We start from the raw sequence: 16,654 nt of genomic DNA, 5'->3' as shown, positions 1-16,654 counted from the left end.
ATGGTAAGGAATGTTAAAGATCGAATATATTATAGCAGAGAAGTACCGTAAAGAGACTAAGAAGGAGGAGGTGCAGGATGGAAAGAAATAGAGTTAGAAATGGATGTGGAAATAAATAGAAATTGAATGGTCTTACTAGGAAATTGAATCTAGCACAGAAGTCAGCTAAAGATAACATGATGGCAAGCATAATTGGCGGTCATACAAATTTTAGCGAAAAATGGAAATGTATGTATAGGTACTTTAAGGCAGAAACAGGGTTCAAGAAGGATATTCCAGGAATCATTAATGAACAAGGAGAGTGTGTATGCGAGGATCTTCAAAAGGCAGAAATATTCAGTCAGCAGTATGTAAAGATTGTTGGTTACAAGGATAATGTCCAGATAGAACAGGTGACTAATGCTAAAGAAGTATTACAATTTACCTATGACAATAATGGCATTTACAGTAAGCTACGAAAGTTGAAAACTAGAAAACCAGCTGGAATTGATTAGGTTTCAGGGGATATACTAAAGACAATCTGAAGTACTTATTTGATCATTGTCTGCATGAAGGAGCTATAGCAAATGAATGGATAGTTGTTATAGTAGCCCCTGTGTATAAAGGAAAGCGTGATAGACATAAAGCTGAAAATTACAGGCCAGTCAGTTTGATATGCATTGCATGTAAGCTTTGGGAAAGCATTCTTTCTGATTATATTAGACATGTTTGCGAAATTAATAACTGGTTTGATAGAAGGCAGTTTGGGTAAGGTTACTACACTGAATCTCAACTTGTAAGATTCCAGCAAGGTATAGCAGAAATCCTGTATTCATGAGATCAGTTGGACTGTATAACGATTGACCTATCTAAGGCATTTGATAGGGTAGATCATGGAATACTACTGGAAAAAATGAGTGCAATTGGACTAGAAAAAAGAGTAACTGAATGGGTGGCTATATTTCTAGAAAAAGAGATCTCAGAGAATTAGAGTAGGCGAAGCTTTATCTGACCCTGTAATAATTAAGAGGGGAATTCCTCAAGGCAGTATTATTGGACCTTTATGGTTTATTATATACATCAATGATATGTGTAAAGAAGTGGAATCAGAGATAAGGTTTTTGCAGGTGATGTTCTTCTGTACAGAGTAATACATGAGTTACAAGATTGTGAACAACTGCAAAATGACCTCGATAATGTTGTGAGATGGACGGTAGGTAATGGTATGATGACAAACGGGGTTAAAAGCCAGGTTGTGAGTTTCACAAACAGGAATAGTACTCTCAGTTTTAATTACTGCGTTGATGGGGTGAAAGTTCCCTTTGGGTATCATTGTAAGTGCCTAGGTCTTAATATAAGGAAAGATCTCATTGGGGTAATCACATAAATATTATTGTAAATAAAGGGTGCAGATCTCTGCACATGGTTATGAGGGTATTTAGGGGTTGTAGTAAGGATGTAAAGGAGAGGGCATAAAAATCTCTAGTAAGACCCCAACTAGAGTATGATTCCAGTGTATGGGACCCTCACCAAGGTTACTTGATTCAAGAACTGGAAAAAATCCAAAGAAAAGCAGCTCGATTTGTTCTCGGTGATTGCCGACAAAAGAGTAGCGTTACAAAAATGTTGCAAAGTTTGGGCTGGGAAGACTTGGGTGAGAAGAGACGAGCTGCTCGACTAAGTGGTATGTTCCAAGCTGTCAGTGGAGAGATGGCGTGGAATGACATCAGTAAACGAATAAGTTTGAGTTGCGTTTATAAATGTAGGAAAGATCACAATATGAAGATTAAGTTGGCATTCAAGTGGACAAACTGGGGCAAATATTCATTTATAGGAAGGGGAGTTAGGGATTGGAATAACTTACCAAGGGAGATGTTCAATAAATTTCCAATTTCTTTGAAATCATTTAGTAAAAGGCTAGGAAAGCAACAGATAGGGAATATGTCACCTGGGCGACTGCCCAAATGCATATAAGTAGTGATTGATTGATTGATTTATTATTGATAATGTATTTATATATTATGTAAGGTGCAACATATCATTTGGTCTGGAGAAAATCGAATCTGATCATATTAAAATACTAGATTCGTGTTAGGAAGTGGCAATAATTTCGATTCCTGTCTGAAAGCCCAGGGAGAAGTGCCGAAAACCTGTCGGAAATACTATAGAAAAATTAAAAAATAAACATCTAACCCTGGGCATAATGTAAATGTTTTACAAGAACGAACATTTGCCGAAACTCATTCCGTCTTCAAGTAGAGCTGTCGATATACGTTCTGTCTCCTTCCAATGTTGTGGACACTCTCCTTTACGATTTCCGATTATTCCCTAAAAGTCTCAGCTGACTGGGGAAAATATTAATTTGTAGGAAGGGGAGTTAGGGATTGGAATAACTTACCAAGGGAGATGTTCAATAAATTTCCAATTTCTTTGAAATCATTTAGGAAGTGGCTAGGAAAACAACAGAGAGGGAATCTGCCACCTGGGCGACTGCCCTAAATGCAGATCAGTATTGATTGATTGATTGATTGATTGATTGATTGATTGATTGATTGATTGAACGCGGTACTAAGACGGTCCCAGGACAGTACTGTACTTGATCTAATTATCACAATGACGAGACACTAACCATAGGTAAGTCGTAGTCGTCCTTTTGTGAAAAGCTTTTTCTTGAAAAACGCTTGTTTGAGGATTTAGCGTTGATGGGACTGAAATTTCTGGACGGTTGTTCTGGGAAATCGTTTCTTCGTGGAACGGATAACGCAGGAATTTTACAACATGATTTAATTAGGATGTTCGGAGGACGATATAATTTGAAGGAATAATCTGGAAAAACGTAGTTTCTGGGAGTGGATAATTGAGGTTCCACTGTATTATTTCTTGATTATTACAGCACGCAGGTCCAAAGCTATTATGTGGCAACGTGGCAACATTGCAGCCGCACTCTCGTGTCATTGGACACTATGTGCGTTCCTTTAAATTTTATTGTTATGGCCTGTATAGTCCTTTATCATCTGAATTCATCTGTACCTTTTTTCTCTCTCTTCCCTTTTTTGACTTTATCTTCTTAACCGACACTTCCCACATCAAATTGAAGATGTCCTGATGAAGCTGAGAAGCAGTAAAGAGCCCTCCTGTCATTGTGTTTATCTTATTGTGTGTTCCTTTCCCTCTGTAAGTTCTTGTGTGTAGAGGGGAACTCATCATGTCCTGAATGCAAGCTTACAGCTCCACATAGTTTATGACACAGTGAAATGTCCTGTCATCCTTTCTGACTGATGATGATTAGTGCCCGGTTTTTCATGAACTATCAAATATCATGCACATGTAACATGCACAGTAAACTGGATAATAGGCACTGTCAAAATTCAGTACCGTTTGAAACATTATGCAAAAACGAATTTCTCCAAATTGTCTTGATTTAAGCTCATCCGTTTATCTGTTAGCACATTCTTAACCTTTTTGATGCCAGGCTCTAAGTAGTGATTGTGCTATGAATGCCAACACAATTTTAATAAAAATGGACTTACTAACGAAAGATATTTTCTTACATTTTTGGAGGTAAATCCCTGGTTTTTTCATAACAGACAGGTGAATAGACAACATGTAGTGTGACTATAACTGCAATAGTGTTTCATTTTCTTTATTTAAAAGTGTACGCATTTTTTATTATTTTTGAAAAATTAAATTTAAAAATGTGACCTAATTTTTTTTACATTTATTGTGTAATTTTATCATGGATATGATACATTTGTGAGAATTTTAAGCTAATTTTCAATTAAAAAAAATGATGTTTTACGCAATTTTTGATAGTACTTTTTTAGAATTACGAATTTTTACAAAAATTATGCACTCGCAGGTTAAACACTCAATAAACTCTTCTTTACTTCGAACATTTGTCAGTCAATAAATTATACTCTAATGAATCACTTAATGTTAAAACATTGCGTATTTCAATTACCTTTCATTTACTTACCCATTCTTACACTATTGGAATTAAGTAAACAAACGAGATAACAAGCAAGTGATACAAAGCGGCAGAGCGCAGGGTTACCACGCGCAAAACATACAATGCGTCTAAGAAAGTGTTTGTAAAACTTCACTGATATCGATACCCCATGTTATCAATATTTCCAGAGAGTGAAAGCTTCAATCTTTCCGGCGGCATTACTTATGCTGCCATCGTGCAACAATAATTGAATATACAGGCGAAGGAAAAACGTGGCCGACGGGGTGACCCCCGGAATTTTTAGCAGCAGCTCACATTGCAGATAGATTGGCCGCCCGACACTATAAGTGTTAAGAACAGAAAATGACCTTCTAACATCACAAGAAGTGACATATGCATACTTCAATGAAGACATTGGGGACAAAGTGAGGTCAGATTGTACGTCTCTCCATTGTCACTACAATACGCCTTTTATAAGCTTGACGAATTCGAAATCAGGATTTGTAGGGAAGATTCTGTTCTGCTTATTTCTAGTTGCCGCAGCTACTTCTCCGTGCGATGATTGCAGATCATTATGTCTTCAATAACTGCGAAGGATTGAAGCTGTGATAACAAAGACGTGTGACGAGTGAGAGTTCCAGGTAGGGAATTCCAGGATAACAACGGAAGGTTCAGTGCAAAACCAAGGTTTGTAAGCTGCTATCTCAGTAACGCGGCGTCACAGAAGTTTGATACAAGTTTTGCTTTGTTTGTCTAACATAGAAGAAAAAATGAACCGTCATTTAGGAATGCACTATTCACGGTCCAAATTATAGCAATTTATAACTGACACACCTTATTCCTAAAAAACAGAGATCGACGAGGGGCCTTCCGGCTTACATCAGTGTTTACTAGTGCAACAGATAAGAAAGTGCTTGGTTGATCGGTTTATAGGATCTCTACCGTATGTACTAACTTTGGTTGTCAGATAGGATGTCAGGAATACATTCTCTCCGTTTCTCAATGACAGATATACTGTATAACGTGGAAAAACGATCCCAAATTCTGCAAACCAACATTCATATAAGGCATATCAAGCAAGTTTATTTATATGTGCTAAAGTCAGAAGAAAAGTCATATTATGCAATATAAATGACCAAATATCGCTATTAAATCCAAAATCTTCAAAATATGCAATAAGCTTGAATTTCCTCCTGAAAAGGCCAAAACATGCAAACATGCAGGGAAAAAAGAACGGTTATTTGGAATCGTTAAGTATTAAAACGAATATTTGTAAAGTTTGTGAAGTGTAACCAGCTTATTTAAAAACATTCGGGTTCTACTGATGATACTGTGAGGACCAGAAATTCCTTCCTGTTGAAACAGTTGTCCCCACAGCTTCTCAGCAGAGACGAGCATGATACTGGCAAGTGGTAAACACAATTGAGGTTTCCTTAAATTTCATTTCACGATCAAGGCTGCATATTAGTAGAGGTTGGTAACCACTGCTCGCTGCACTGGGTCACGCTGTGCAGGTCCTGCAATCTGAGCTTTTTTACACAGTCACGTAGATTATCCTCCTAAAATATTTCTACTATTAGTATAATTATTCAAGAAAAATGATTAGAAAAGTAATATGAAAAATTCCAGGTAGTGCAGATATTTCTCTCAATGTAGTGATTAAGAAACAATGTTTATATACTGGTGCAGGTTTCCTTGGCCAGAGTCCGTTGATACGCCTTGATCTTTTCCAGTATATTAGGGCGTCAAATATACGACCATTTCAACTACAGTTCAGATGAAATGACCTGGGCTAGTGGGCACCAAGGTGAGAAGGTTCAGATTGACGTTTTCAGGACCTGCACAGTGTGGACCCAGTGTAGGTATTCTTCTATCGCTTTGCGGCAATCAACAGTTGTCAAACTCTACTCTGTAGTGCATAGCTGCCATCCTAGAGGGCCCGGGTTCGATTCTAGAAACTGCCAGGAATTTAAGAATGGCAGGAGTGCTGGCATGTGGTTAAAATGGTACATGCAGCTCATCTCCATTGGGGGTGTGCCTAAAAAGAGCTGCATCATCTCAGGGCGAGGACACAAGTTTATATTTACTTTACAACTTCCCATCAGAGAGGAGCATGACACTGGCAAGTGGTGAACAGAAACGTGATTTGCTCAAATTTCATTTCATGATCAAGGCTGCAGATTAGAAGAGTTTGTCAACCGCTGCTCACCGCAAGGCAATAGAAGAATAGCTGCCCTGAAAGGGAAAACCACTTCTTATTGCCTGGAAGCCAATTCAATGATGGGCGGTGAATCCTCTGTTCTCAAAACTCAACGAAGTAACATGTATGTCGCAGACTTTGGTAACCAATTACTTGGGAAGTGTGAACTTTATCTTTTCCACTTACATTGAAGATTAAGGCAGTCCGTATCCAGTTTTCAATACTGAACAGTCATAGAGAATAGTATCCTTTTGCAAGTTTGCATATCAGTGAACATGTGCTTGTTTCAAAATCTAAGTGCCATGATTTCTAATAAGGTAACGAGCATACAGATTTAAATATTAACATGAATAAAATACCAGGAATTTTGCTTGATGTTGGTATTCTTCAGTGCGACATTAGGAGTTTTACTCAACTGCTGCCTGAACTAATAATTTGAACATCCATGTTCTAAATGGTTCGGCGTATAGCAACGAAATCAATTATTAGTTGGGGGAATTTTTTCTTTGGTGTTTTGAATTCTTCGGGGCTTCCTACCCTTGGGGATTGTTCATTTAGGGGAATGTTGTTTGGAAGAAATATAAAAAGGGCATTTGTAAGTGGGACAGATAGTGCCTTTGGTAGACACTGATGGGACTGAAAGAAGTCACCGTGGTGGAATGAGACATGTTTGCGAAATCACTGACTGAAGGCAGTTCGGGTTCAGGAAAGGTCATTCTACTGAAGTTCAACTTGTAGGATTCCAGCAAGGTATACCAGGTGTATGCATAAGTCTTTTCCGGTTTCACTAAGGGATGGCGCCCGCGAACAGTACGCAGCGTATGAATTTGACACATACGTCAGTTTGTTCATCTGACATTAACCTACCAACACGCACATTGAGTCCGCCAAACACTAGTGTCTGTGTTGTGCCGTTCAATGATCATGTCGACATTTGTGCCTGAAAAAGAACATTCGCGGCACGCATTGCTTTAATAAAAAAAGGCTGTGGAAAGTCATCGTTGGCTGGTAGAAATATATGGTAAACACGCCCCATCGATTACAACATGTGAGATATGGCTTTGACAATTTTAACGTGGTGATTTCAATGTCAAAGGCAGTGTCACACTGTTTAGAGCAAGGAGTATCTGTTACTTATACCAGTAATCACTCATCAGACGATTAATACTATCTCAACATTTTGGAGAAAAACACTAAATGCACTGAGTATATCCTGATGGAGTAGACTGTGAACATTGTACTTACAGGAGGACGGTATTCCTGCTGGCTCCATGTACACTGATGACCACATGTTACTGCGTTCGGGCCAACCACTTCTGGGCACGTCAACCTGCAGCCTGCGCTCACAACATTATTGTCGGTCACCTCCACTGCACTTCCAACAAAGCCTGCAACAGGAAACAATGTTAAGAGCTGTTTACATAGAAGAGCTATGTTGTTGTTGTTTGAATCATCAGTCCCTAGATTGGTTTGGTGCAGTTCTCCGTGCCACCATATCCTGTGCTAATCTCTTCATTTCTACGCAACTGCTGTATCCTACATCTGCTCTAATCTGTTTGACATACGGTATTCACACCGTGGTCTAGTCCTACTGTTCTTACCACCTTCATTTCCCTCAAAACCAACTGAACAAGTCATGGGTGTCTTAAGATGTGTCCTATCACTCTATCTCTTCTTCTGGTCAAATTTAGCCAAATTGATCTCTAACCAATTCGATTCAGTATCTCTCGATCCGTGATTCGATCTCTCCATCTCACCATTAGCATCTTCTATAACACCACATTTTAAAAGCTTCTATTCTCTTTCTTTATTAGATAGTTATTGTCCATGTTTCAATTCCACACAAAAGTCTTCAAAAACATCTTTCTAATTCCGATATCAATGTTCGAAGAGAGCACATTTCTTTTCTTAACGAAGGCCTTCCTTCCTTGTGCTAGTCTGCATTTTATGTCCTCATTACTTCTGCCATTGTTACGTTATTGTTTTACTCAAGTAACAATATTCATCTACTTCCTTTACGACTTCATTTCCTAATCTAATATTTCCTGCATCACCTGCCTACGTTCGACTGCACTCCATTACTTTTGTTTTGGACTTATTTATTTTCATCTTGTACTCCTTACCCAAGACTTCGTCCATACCATTAGCAATTTCTCCAGATCTTCTGCAGTCTCAGATAAAATAACAATATCATCACCAAACCTCAGTGTTAGATTTCTTCTCCTTGGATTGTGATTTCCTTCCTAAATTCCTCTTAGATTTCCTTTACTGCCTGTTCTATACAAACATTGAAAAGGATGGGGGACAAACTGTAACCTTGCCTCACTCCTTTGTAGACTGCTGCTGCTTTTTCAATGCTCTGAATTCTTATGACTGCGGACCGTTTTTTATGCAGATTTACAGGGTGGGCCAGAAGTCACGATCGGAAACGTTGAATGATATTGTATTGAAACGAGAAGCAACATGAAAGGCAAACAATTGTATTTAACAGAGAAAAACACACGCAACAATGGATTAAGACAGAAATGAATGTTCTTACATATTTCAAACTCTCTCGGAATGCTGACCTTCATTCTTCGCTGCCATGTGCGTCTGCTTACCCGGTGGAGCATTTCGGGGGTAATCATTCTCAGGGTACGTGTAATCTCTTTTTTCAGCTCTTCAACAGAAGTCATACGATTTGTTGAATTATTTTCCTTTAAGAAGGACGACAGCCAAATATTGCATGTTGTTAAGTCTGGGCCCCTGCGGGGCCAAATTAGAGTCCCTCCACGTCCAATCCATAATGGAAACTGGTTGTTCAACTTAGTGTCCAGGGGCACCATACTCTTTCATAACGACGTGATTCAGAAGGCCAACTTTGTCGAGTTTAGTTAACAGCCAGTGAGATATCATCTGGTGGTACAATTCCCGTCACAGACCCATCGAAGAAATACTCGATGTTAAGATCACTGGTAACACCGTCCTATAGCATAACAATAGGAGGGTGTTGCTTAATTTCTTCATACTGATAAGGGATGTCTTTTGTCCAGATATAAACATTTCGAGATAGAGAGTTAAGATACACAGCACATTCATCTGTCTTCATAACCTTACAGCGAGCCACTAATGTTGGAAGAGCTGCAAGCCCACAAATGACGTCGCATATTCATATCGTGATCACTAAATTCATTGATGCTGCTGGGTCGAAATGAATGGTAACATTCATTCTTCATTTCCAGGTTCCGGGAATGTCCATCTCTGCTGACCGCTTCCTTGTTGATATTGCTGGTGAGCAAAGCAATGATGCATTTCAGCTTTCAGTGACTTCATTATCATTGTCATATTTCTTGGGTCTTCCACTGTGTGGTACATCCAACACAGAACCAGTTGCAAATGTCTTTCTTTCCAGCTTCCGACGATTAGCCTCTGTTGGGGCTTCTTTATTGAAGCAATTATAAAAGATTTCCTTAATTTCATCATGTCTCACCCGTTCATTCCTTTTCATGCACCCATGCAGCAAGAAGACATTCTTCAGTTGTGAATCTGCTTGTATCTCCCATTACAACAGTATCACCTGAACCACAAGCAAAATAGTACACGATCACACGCCGTACTTCCATGGAGTGACGCATAGCAAATATCGCCGGTATTGTTGTAATTTTAGTGACCTCTACCAGAAGACAGACATACTATGGCAGGAATGAACATTACAGAATTCTCAAACTATAACACATTTTCAGAACCATGTAACTGTGAAAATGTATATTAAGTTACTGGAAACACATTACGATCGTGACTTCTGGCCCACCCTGTACATAATTCTTCGTTCTCGGTATCTAATCCCGATCACCTTCAGAATCACTACAGTTAATTAAGAGTAATTCGGCCTTGTCAATAATATTCAAAAATATATTATATATCTTAACCATCAAATACATATATACACAAAAGTACATGTTTCGAGAAGTTTAAATTCTCTTCTTCAGCTTACGGATAAAATCACATGCATTTGAAGACTTTATTTAACATTATTTTATGTCCTAACAGATTGTGGATAAAATGACAATACAAGAATATTTATTAAAAGTTCAAACATGAAAACATTTCATGTTATGTCCAAATTCTATAAAACATTTGTATGTGGAATGTTAAAATTTAATTAAGCTGGTTGACTGTTGATCTAATGTATTTTGGGTCACTTCTTTATGGCATTCCTCAATGGTCTACAGAATAACCGACAGGTTCTTAAATCAGTCAAAACGAATTTAATATACAATAACATTTAGAAAATACACGAAAGCAAAACATACAAGAAGGGATTATACCTGAAAAGGAAATAATTTCATTAAAGATACTATGACATGTTCCGTTCTTGAAAAACATCAGATTCTATAAAACTGCACTGTTTTAAAAATATTGATTAACGTTATTAAGATGTGTAAATAAGTCTTAATATTTATTGAAATGTTATAACAATCAATCAATCAATCAATCAATCAATCAATCAATCAATCAATCAATCAATCAATCAATCAATCAATCAATCAATCAATCAATCAATCAATCAATCAATCAATCAATCAATCAATCAATCAATCAATCAATCAATCAATCAATCAATCAATCAATCAATCAATCAATCAATCAATCAATCAATCAATCAATCAATACTGATCAGCATTTAGGGCAGTCGCCCAGGTGCCAGATTCCATATCTGTTGTTTTCCTAGCCTTTTCGTAAGTGATTGCAAAGAAAGTGGAAATTTATTGAACGTCTCTGTTGGTAAGTTATTCTAATCCCTAAGTCCCCTTCCTATAAATGAATGTATTTGCCCCAATTTTTTCTCTTGAATTTCAGCTTTATCTACATATTGTGATCTTTTCTACTTTTAAAGACACCATTCAAACTTATTTGTCTACTAATGTCATTCCACGTCATCTCTCCATTGACAGCTCGTAACATACCACTTAATATCAATATAGTTGGCCCGTTATTGGACATTATCATTTTTCCAGCTAACTCATTCCTGGTTATCAGCATTTCGCCCCAGTATGCTAAGTAGGGCTCTTCAGTTGGTATATGGCACACCTACTAAGACTAGTGCATACCATGGAGGCCACCCTCGTCTCCTTTCTCCCAAGTCTTCACAGCCCAAATTGTACAACATGTTTGTAACGCTACTAGTTTGTCGGAAATGACCCAGAACAAATAGAGCTGCATTTCTTTGGATTTTTTCCAGTTCCTGAATCTTGAAGTATAGCCACCCATTCAATCACTACTTTGTCTAGTCCAATAGCCGTCATTTTTTGCCAGTAGTCTCCCATGAACTACCCTATCAAAATATCTTAGATAGGTCAATCGCGATACAGTCCATTTGACCTAATGAATCCAAGATATCTGCTGTATATTGCTGGAATCCTACAAGAGAGCTTCAGTGGAATAACCTTTCCTAACCCGAAATGCCTTCTATCGAACCAGTTACTACTTTCGCAAACATGTCTAATATAATCAGAAAGAATTTTTTCCCAAAGCTTATTGGCAATGCATGTCAAACTGACTGGCCTGTAATTATCAACTTTATGTCTATCACCCTTTACTTTACACACAGGGGCTAGTATAGCTACTCTCCATTCATTTGGTACAGCCTTCATGAAATAATCACATAAGTACTTCAGATATGGTACTGTATCCCTACCCATTGTCTTTGGTATATCCCCTGAAATCTTAACAATTCCAGCTGCTTTTCTAGATTTCAACTTTTGTATCTTATAGTATATGTTGTTATCACAGGTAAATTTTAATACTTCTTTAGTATTAGTCACCTCCTCCGTCTGGAGGAAGATCCTCACATACTGTACTCGTACACACACCCCTTATTCATTAATGATTCCTGGAATGTCCTTCTTGGAACCTGTTTCTGCCATAACGTACCTGTACGTATCCTTCCATTTTTCACTAAAATGTGTATGACTGCCAATTATGCAAGCCATAACAACTTCAATAACAATTAACAAGCTGCTAATTGTTCGTTACCTCCTGCAACTACATTTGGACTGAAGCCAGTTCCCTGCTCTGGTCGTGGTTCCTATGTAGTGGGGTGAGAGAATTGTGGACAATAACTCTGTTCGGTGGAGAGGGGAGGGGAACTGCTTCTTCATCATCTTCTAATGTATTTTTATGTATCAGGGAGTAAATGCAAGCTAATGATTTTGATGAAATTAAATTAGAGTAAAGAGTATGTTACAAGACATTATTTTAGTGATAAATAATAACCTACTAAAATGTGGAGAGCGGCAAGAGCGCTGCCTATACAAGAAGGTGAATGACTTACATCTAGGCTCTAAGACGTTGTTGTTTCCAAACCTCAGAGCCTCTGAATGACTGTCCACTTTAAAAACATTATTATGTCCAATCCTGAGTACTTGAGGCTGCCTGCAACATGAACCAACACAGTAAGTTAAAGAATATTTCAAAGGTTGGAATTTAAAACAAAATTATTTTCATCCTCATTAAGAGAACAATACCAAGTCATTCTTACTATTAACAATCACACAACATACCGGTAATTGTCTTATATTCTTCAAGATATACTGAAATTATGCAGTCAATATCACTTGCAGGGACTTTCCTTTTCTTTCCTGAAATCAAAATCACCAAAAGACAAGAGAAGATAACCTCAACACTTGCAATATGTCCCGAGTGAGTTAGCCATGCAGTTAGGGTCGCGTAGCCCTGAAGATGGTTTTCCATGGTTTCCCATTTTCACACCAGGTAAGTGCTGGGGGCATGCCCGCTTCCTTCCCAATCCTACCCCTTTTCCATCCTTACATGTGTTAGTGCGATGTTCAACCATTACAGGTTACAAACAGAGAGGCAGAGAAGTGCCATTATGTGGTCCCCCAGACGTTGGTGGTCAACGTGGAGAAAGCACCCTTTCCTTAGCTAACCTGAACCTTTGTTTGGTGTTGTTGTTGCCAGTCCAGTACCATGAAATCGGTGGCCTACCAGCTCTTCTTCCTTGTAATGACAGGAGTATAAAACTGTACTTTCTACCTCGTAGCACACGGCCTAGTTCACTCTAATCTAGCTAATCTTAACATTCCATTATTTGTTCCAAGATGTATTCAGGGTATTCTGAGCATTCTCCTGTATAACTGCATTTCAAAGGCCTGTAATCTGTTCTTGGAGAAAGCTTTGACAGTCCAGATGTCTACTTCATAAAGCAGTGTCGACCAGACATAACATCTTTTGCCTAAGTTTGAGGCTCAGATTTTCATCACAAAAGAATGAAGTTATCTTATGAAATGATGATCTAGAAATTTCAATATGGCATCTCACCTCTTTTTAAGGGTCCATCAAATTCTGTAAATCTCTGCTAGCCTGCATACATGTGTTGTAGTGTGAAGTGATATTAGTGTTTACCCTTTGCAACTCAGTCACAGGAATTTTGAGAATTTCACAGCAGATTGCAGTTTTGAGTATATCTAACTCGTGGGGTTCTTAAACTACCCCACAAATAAAAGTCTCAGGGACTGTTGACTGGCATTAAACCTGTACAAATTACTGTCGTGTGAGCGGCTTTCCCTTCTTGTTGAAAGTATCTAAGTGTCCTTTCCTCTTCAGTCAGTTGCGGGGTGGGAAACATTCGGAATCTACTCAATATAACCGTCAGAATGTATAGTTTCTTGAAAAAATCGGCCCTAGTATTCTCGTTGCACTTATGGCAGACCAACAATCAATGGAGTTTCATGAATAATGGGACCGATATCAGTTATTTTGTGGATTTACCCACACGTTCAAATTAAACCATACCTCGTCAGAGAACAGTACTAATGCAGGGTTGAAATCACCTCTGTTCACAGGCCGAAGAAACCAACCACACTAGTGTATTCCATTGGCAGGATCTCTTCAGCTTAAACTTGGCACTTCTGTAACTTTATGTCGTCCAAATTTCAGTTTTCTTGTTACCCTTTCTGCAGTAAACATCAGCTTGTTGGGAAAGTTTCCTTTAAGATTTCCTCAGGGATTGCTCCGGTAATTCCTGAATATCTTGGAGCTGTTAGCACTGTTAGCTTTCTGATTTAACACTGAAACCCTTTGGTAGTGTTGCCAACCTGCTGATGTAAAAATCTTCCACTATCATCAATAATTCTGCTAATACTGAGACTATTCTGCTGCTTTCTATTAGTTGATCTAAAGTGGTAAAACAATTCTTGTGAAATATGATATCAGTTAAGTATTACGCTGGTCGACGATGAGCGCGGCGCTCACTTTTAATTTTATTTTGCTTTAAATCAGCGCAGATTAGCAACTCCCGTGCGCAGCGCTAACCTCACGACCACCTGTGTTACAATTGTTTGTTCCAAAGTCAGATTTTCCTAGGCGTTTTATGTGATTTTAAGCACAATTCTAATTACATGTAGTTTGTCACTCAATCCCTTGTTATGAGTGAAGAGCAATAAAATAGTGCAGTGGCTGTGAAGGAGAAGACACTATTGCAGATGATTATTTATCTTCTGATCATGAAGATAATGTTATAAATAACGTTGACCACGAATCTGGCAGTTAACAGTCAGGTGAAGAAGAAGAGGCAGGAATTACTTTCTCTACTGGGCCAACCTACACTGGCAAAGACAATGTTACGTTGTGGAACAAGCATGCGTTCCCTCAACGTAGATGCAGTTTAGCAAGAAATATTGCTGTGCATCTTCCGGTAGTAAAAGGTGAAGCTCGGAATGAAACAACAATATTAGAAGCATGGAGTCTTTTTTCTTTTCCCCAATGTAATTGGTGAGGAGATAACTAAACACACGAACATTCGTCTAAAGAAAGTTAGGCAAAATTACAACTGAAAGTCTGACGTGATGGATACGAACCCTGAAGGAGTTAAGGCTCTTATTCGACTACTCTACATAGCAGGAGTGCTGACATCTTCACACCTGAACCTATTGGACTTGTGGGCACAGACGTGTCAACAGTAGTCTCTTTACATTCGGTGAACAATCAATGCTTGTATTATATGTTCCAAAAATACCATAATGTGATATTGATCTCGAGTATGCATGACTCTGATGACATTGACAAGAACATAGGAGAGTTGAGAGCACTAAGAGAGGAGTCGATTTGGTGGAGAATATACTGTTGCAAGAGTTTCATTTCGGTGGCCTCTTCATATCTTGTTTTCTCTTCTTGACATAGGGACAATTCATGCTCAAATTATCCTAAATGGTAACACAGGAGAACAGTTTAAAAGAAGAAAGCTGATCAAAGATGTGGCAGTTGATCTCGTCAAGACACATACGGCTCTCGGAGTTTCAGGTAATGGCCTGCAAAATGATCTCCACATGAAAATAAGAAAACACCTTGGGATGGATGTTGGAAGACCCAGACCACAGCCAGTACGAAGCAATGAACGGATAAAGTGCGACTTCTGCCTTAAGAAGAAAAACAGGCCGACGACAGCAACGTGTGTAGCACCGATTTGTGGGGAACACACAATAACACTCTGCACTCAATGCAAAACAAACAATGTTGAAAATGGATCGGACTCAGAATATCAGACTACATCTTAGGTAATAAGTTTGTAAAACTTGACCAATTACCTTTATTATACAAATTATTTTTTCTTCAGGTAGTTTCTCTTAGAAATAACTAATTTAATGTTTCACTTTTCGATAAGAACATTCATTACCCGGTATACCATAAAATTTCAGTAATTTTTCTGAAGTCTTGATTCGTTTCTTAACGATACAACTGTCTTGTTAAACATTTCTCTACGCAAAATAAGGATTAAATAAACAAAAATGGTTGCAATGGTTTAAATTACACAAATAAGTAACCTATCACGCATAAGAAGTGTAAAAAGTGCAGGTGAGCGCTGCGCTCATCCGTTCACGAACCCTCGACCAGCGTAGGGTTAAATTCCCTAAGGATTAGAATAATCACAAGTATTTACCTCTATTCCGCTATGTACTGCAGTCGTTCCTCCATTAACAATGTTAATTTTTCTACTCGTGCAGTAGAAGGATAAAACATACGTATTTAAAGTAAAATTAAATTAAATTAAAAATGGAGACTAAACAAACAATACACAAACAATGCACTCACGGGATCAAAAGACATACTGTAGAAAATATTTTGTTTTTAAGTATAGGATGGGAGGAAATGTTCATCTGTCACTTGCTGCCAATCTGTTGTGTGTTAATCGGTACTTGGAATATTCTTCCTCTCTTATAAGCACAGTGGGTACAGTAAAGATCCTTTCCCTTAAAATTGAATTGTTCAGAAACGCTGAATCAAACTAAAAGGAAAATTACCATTGAGAATGTAAATAAAAGAAGGAAGAATGAACTAATATTTTTGACGACTGTATCTTAGATATGAAATTCTGTTATATTTCAGCATTTTGCTACATACAGTCCACTCTCTCTCCAAAACATATATTCTGCTATGCATGGCTGAGTTCGGCTATGGTTGGACACAGTGCCTCCACATTGGAATTTATTCACAATTTTTCTTATTCCATGACAGGATGGAACTCGTGC

General features: G+C 38.2%; 1 protein-coding gene across 2 annotated transcripts in view; it reads right to left on the bottom strand.

The window, feature by feature from the left end:
- LOC136863968 (dynactin subunit 6) overlaps nt 1–16,654 on the bottom strand; it is an 87,187-nt gene that overhangs the window by 23,907 nt on the left and 46,626 nt on the right. For both annotated transcript variants that reach the window (XM_067140845.2, XM_068225339.1), the window contains exons 3-4: nt 12,442–12,542; nt 7,374–7,516 (exon numbers count right to left, since the gene is read on the bottom strand). In XM_067140845.2, the coding sequence (XP_066996946.1) occupies nt 7,374–7,516; nt 12,442–12,542 (244 nt within the window). The remainder of the gene's footprint in view (nt 1–7,373; nt 7,517–12,441; nt 12,543–16,654) is intronic.

Source organism: Anabrus simplex, chromosome 1 (genome assembly GCF_040414725.1).
Source record: "Anabrus simplex isolate iqAnaSimp1 chromosome 1, ASM4041472v1, whole genome shotgun sequence".
In the NCBI taxonomy this organism is placed as follows: domain Eukaryota; kingdom Metazoa; phylum Arthropoda; class Insecta; order Orthoptera; family Tettigoniidae; genus Anabrus; species Anabrus simplex.
This window is presented reverse-complemented; position numbering and strand designations above follow the sequence as displayed.